General features: G+C 37.6%; 1 protein-coding gene across 2 annotated transcripts in view; it reads right to left on the bottom strand.

Annotated features, from left to right (window-relative positions):
• Window positions 1–45: 45 nt before the first annotated feature.
• Window positions 46–4,405, bottom strand: part of IRAK4 (interleukin 1 receptor associated kinase 4) — an 11,702-nt gene continuing 7,342 nt past the window's right edge. Inside the window, exons 8-11 of one of the 2 annotated variants that reach the window (XM_010707289.3) lie at window positions 3,393–3,576; window positions 2,513–2,575; window positions 1,119–1,277; window positions 46–1,025 (exon numbers count right to left, since the gene is read on the bottom strand). In XM_010707289.3, coding sequence (XP_010705591.1) covers window positions 993–1,025; window positions 1,119–1,277; window positions 2,513–2,575; window positions 3,393–3,576 — 439 coding nt within the window. In that variant the 3' untranslated portion in view covers window positions 46–992. Of the gene's footprint in view, window positions 1,026–1,118; window positions 1,398–2,512; window positions 2,576–3,392; window positions 3,577–4,405 lie in introns of those variants that run through there. The other variant, XM_019612787.2, reaches the window with a different exon arrangement.

Below are 4,405 nucleotides of genomic sequence, written 5' to 3'. Positions count from 1 at the left end.
ATAAAAACCACCCAAACAAAAGCAAAAACCCCCAAACACGGAAAGCTTTTTGCAGTAATTCTGTGTATTTTTATACTTCATTAATATACATACATGTAAGTAAGAGCTTAATGATTTGAGTAAGCAGAATGCAGAATTAGTCCTAACATATTGACTTCTTTAACAAAATAAACCACCGATATTTGCAGTATCTCACATGGACTCTCCTCCTGACACACAAAATGAGAAGTAACTGTAAGTCTTCCTATGAACAGCAATTAAATGGTTCACCAGCAGGGCTCACCAGAAGAAAGCCACAAATGTCTGCATTTGCACTGTGATGTAATTGGTCTGCCTGCAAAACCTTGAAACCTAACAGATGTTCTGCAGCACTTATTTGAATGAAACAAACCCTGAGAAGGCTTTCTAAAAAATAGTCACATTCATGGGTGTTACCAGTTTGTTCACACTAATATGAACTCTCAAGCTAAAATGCTAAGTTTGTTTAAATGTGGGTACTGCTGTTGCCTTCTGCCAACAAGATATAACATAAGTGCCATTTATGTCTACTAAACGTTTTTGTGTTCAGTAAAGAAAGGTCTAGTAGGTCTTCCCAAGAAAAAAAATTGCAGGAAAACATCCACCTTTTTACTATCACATTGCTTTGCTGAAGATACTTGATACGTGGCAAGGAGAAGTCAAAGAGATGGCAATACCTTTAAAAACCTATGTAGAGGCTGTATCAGCAAGGCAGTCTGTTTATACCAAAAGAAAAGAAAAAAGGCTTTCTCATGTTGAGGGTCCTGTGGCTATAGATGCATGAAAAGGTGCCCAGTTAACAAAAAGAAAAACTAAAAAAGAGGATGGTGACAAGCCACCTGCATGTCTTATATGTGGACCAGAAAGTTCTGGAAAGCAGAAAGGCTGATAATGTCACAGTAGGTGCTAATATAATTCTCTACTTGCTCCTGGTCTGCACTCCATTTAGACAACAGGTGTATCAGAAATGCGTGTCACGTTTTTATCTCTTGTAAATACTGCTGGACCTGCAAGAGAACAGTGAGAAGTACAAGTAACCGACACCACAACTACAAACACCAATGGCTAAAAATAAGCCTTCAATTTGACAGCCTACATACCATCTGAATGTTCGGCCTCCTGTTTTTTTTCTCATTCAGACACCGATCAGCAAGTGAATACATTTTATGAACTGAAGTTGCATCCCAGTCACTCATCTTTACATCAACATAATCCTCTACTGTCGCCTCCTCATCCTCAATTTCATCCTTGATACTTAACTACAAGAGAGTTGGAACCAATGAGCAGAGAATACCGTAAGCATCTGAAGATCCTAAATTCCACACGAACACTTTCACAACTTGCTTTTCAGTTCTCTTCATTTTTCTCAACCACTTTTTCTAGACAAAGAATAACAACAACGGTTGGGTAGCATAATTGTTCATCAGTATCTACCAAAACAACTTACAAGACTATAGTGTGTAATAAAAACTTGTTTTTGAAGCTAGGGATACCTTATTGTCTCACACTGCCTGTGCTCCCAAAAGGACATTAGAATAAGTAGGTACCAATCAAATCAGAATCTAAAATGGAGTATAAAGTCTATCTTGTGAAAAAAAAAAGCCTGCTTTTAAAAAGAAGATAAGGAAAGAAGACAAAAGCTCAAGGATTGTATCTGACAAGGATTTGAGTTCTCCAAGGTCATCACGGTTTAGAAGGATAAATATTATGCCACTCCAGAAGATACAGCTTAGAGAAAGTACTCTATTAATAGTACACAGGTATTCCTAAAGCTGTGTATGTGTAAGAGGGTGATCAGCTGTCAAACGGTGTGGAACAAAACCAAACCAAAACTCAGTGCTATTTCATACTTAGTAAACAACTAAGTCTCTATATGGAAAATCCTGGATTCAGCAACTCGAAATTTAAACTAAATGAAAGGCTAAATTAAGAGAAAGTTTTTAAAATTTTTAATTGGAATGAGTTAGCTCAGAGATAGTGTTTCCAAATTAGCAGGCTGAATTTCTAATTGAACTAATGTTCAAATCAAAACATCCCAAAATAGCCCTTACATTCCCAACTTAAGGCCAAAAACCAAGGTATTTGCAAATAAATAGGAAAGTTGAAGAGGATGAAAAATGGTTCAGGACCAGTAAGAAGCATAAAGAATCTACTGAGACAAATACTTTAAAATGTTCTGGTGAAAGAGGAACTATCAGGGTATCTGGTAAAACAAGGGTATGCTGGTAAAGCAAAACAGCGTTGCAACAAGAAACAGTATCAGAACAAAGAGAAATATAATACGGATTGGAAGGAGATGACCGTGGGGACTGGACACTTTCCTACCAGCTAAGAGAAAACGCTTCACTTCTAAAACAAAGATTGATACAAAAGTGATTTACATAACTATTCATCAGGAGATGTAATAATTTGCTTGTCTCACCACCTGTTAACTGACGACTATTTTACATGAAATAATCCTGGAGGGAGGAAGAAAGCAGAAAAATAAAGATACCAGTAACTGTGGCTCCCGGGTTTCATCTACAGGTGGCAAACCTGTTATTACTTCTAGTAAGACCTAGGAAAAAAAAAGAAAAAAATCAGAAGAGAAGAATACATTAATCCTCAACGTAGAAACTGTTTGAAAAGAGGAACGTGATCCTCAGCCTTTCACACAAATGCTCAAGGGATCAGTACCTGTGCCATTGCACTGCCCACTACACAACTGATTGGTTTTGTTGTTCCTAGCCCTCTTCTCATCATCTGCTACCAGCAGTGATGTTTGGCACTTTTCCACACCCTACACTGTGGTGCCTGTAAACAAGATGGAAGAATTTCCCAGATACTCAGATACAGAATTTGGCCTACATCCCTATGAAACTAAATGCTGCAAAGAAGGGAATGGATTCATTTTTCTCCCAGATAGCAAGCAGTTGTTTGGGTTTTTCTGACTGGATATTCACTGTACTCAGCTTTCAGTCAAATCCCAGACTGACACCATCCATTTGGTGATGAAACTCACTTTGGATTGTTTTCTTCAAGATTGTCAATCACCTTTGTGTGAAGTACTATGGAAGAAGTAAAAATGTTTTATATTAATTTAAGCTAGCTAGAACTTGAAATGTTATTTTTCTCTTGTCTTCCACGCACAAATTCACATTTTAAGATAAGCACAGCAAGCATTAGCAGGTGCAACATTTTAATCAACATATTCAAATGCTTTTAAACCACTCAAAGAGTAGAAACACTATTTAAGTGCACACGCACAGGGAGAAGGAGAAATAATAATTTCATTTAATTTAATTTCAAATACTCTTGATTTTGTACACTTCCACCAACATTAAATCAAACAATACAACAATGCAATCACGTACGGCTCCCCTCATTCTACTTACTACCCCAAAGCTGAAGATATCAGATTTAGGAGTTATTTCTCCTCGCAGAGCTTCAGGTGCCATATAGGCTGCTGTTCCCACAACTCTATCTGTCATGATGGTTCGTGTGAACGTTACTGATGCTCTTGCAAGTCCAAAGTCCGAAATTTTGGGCACATACTTATCAGTCAATAAAATATTTGCACTGGTGAAGAGGGGAGAAAAATGAAAAGAGTTTTCCAAAACAGTAAGTGGCTTTTAATACAGACTAACAACTCTTTAGTAACCAAATGCAAACTGCTATTCTGAATGTTTCTAGAAATAACAGATAACCCCAACAAAACACAAAAGAAAAACACAGCAGAATTGAGTACCGGAGCATGCTGGAATTCTTAACCATTAGACCTCTACTCAGAACTAATAAAAGCTGGCTTTAATGGTTTATACCTATTATCTAATAAAATGTCAACTGTTACAAATTCCAATGTCAAATGATTATCAATACTTCTGTTCTCTGAAAGAGAAACAATACTGCTTAATGCTGGAAAAATCTACGCGCTGTGTTTCTCTTTATCTCCAGCTTTTGACTGGTCTTACAGAAAATCTGAACAGTGAAAATGCAAGAAGTTGCAAAATGGAATCGAAGCGAAAGAACAACAAAGCCAAATTCCATCCTGGAATACAATCAACTCGCAGCAGTCAGAAAAGTAGAGCAGCATAAGGTAAGAAAACGCTTCCCTTCCAGGCACTGCACATGTCCTGATGGTTAAGCAGGAAAGAAAGAAGAAACACGAGTTGTCAAAGCAGCAAGTACCTTTTATGGGTGAGCTGAAGCAAAAACTACCTCCTCACAGAATGGAAGTTCACAAAACCTATACAGCCTACATTTAGCAGAGGTGTCAGAAGCCAGAAAGCCACTGAAACATTCATCCATGACACCCAACCCATCAGTTGCTCCTTGTCAACCTACAAAAGAAGTGGGGTATCTGTATCTAGGCATTTTCTTGAAACATTTTGACTGCTTTGTCATAGCA

The sequence above is a fragment of the Meleagris gallopavo genome, chromosome 1 (genome assembly GCF_000146605.3).
Source record: "Meleagris gallopavo isolate NT-WF06-2002-E0010 breed Aviagen turkey brand Nicholas breeding stock chromosome 1, Turkey_5.1, whole genome shotgun sequence".
In the NCBI taxonomy this organism is placed as follows: Eukaryota; Metazoa; Chordata; class Aves; order Galliformes; family Phasianidae; genus Meleagris; species Meleagris gallopavo.
The sequence above is the reverse complement of the archived record's forward strand: the minus strand, read 5'-3'. Positions and strand labels throughout refer to the sequence as shown.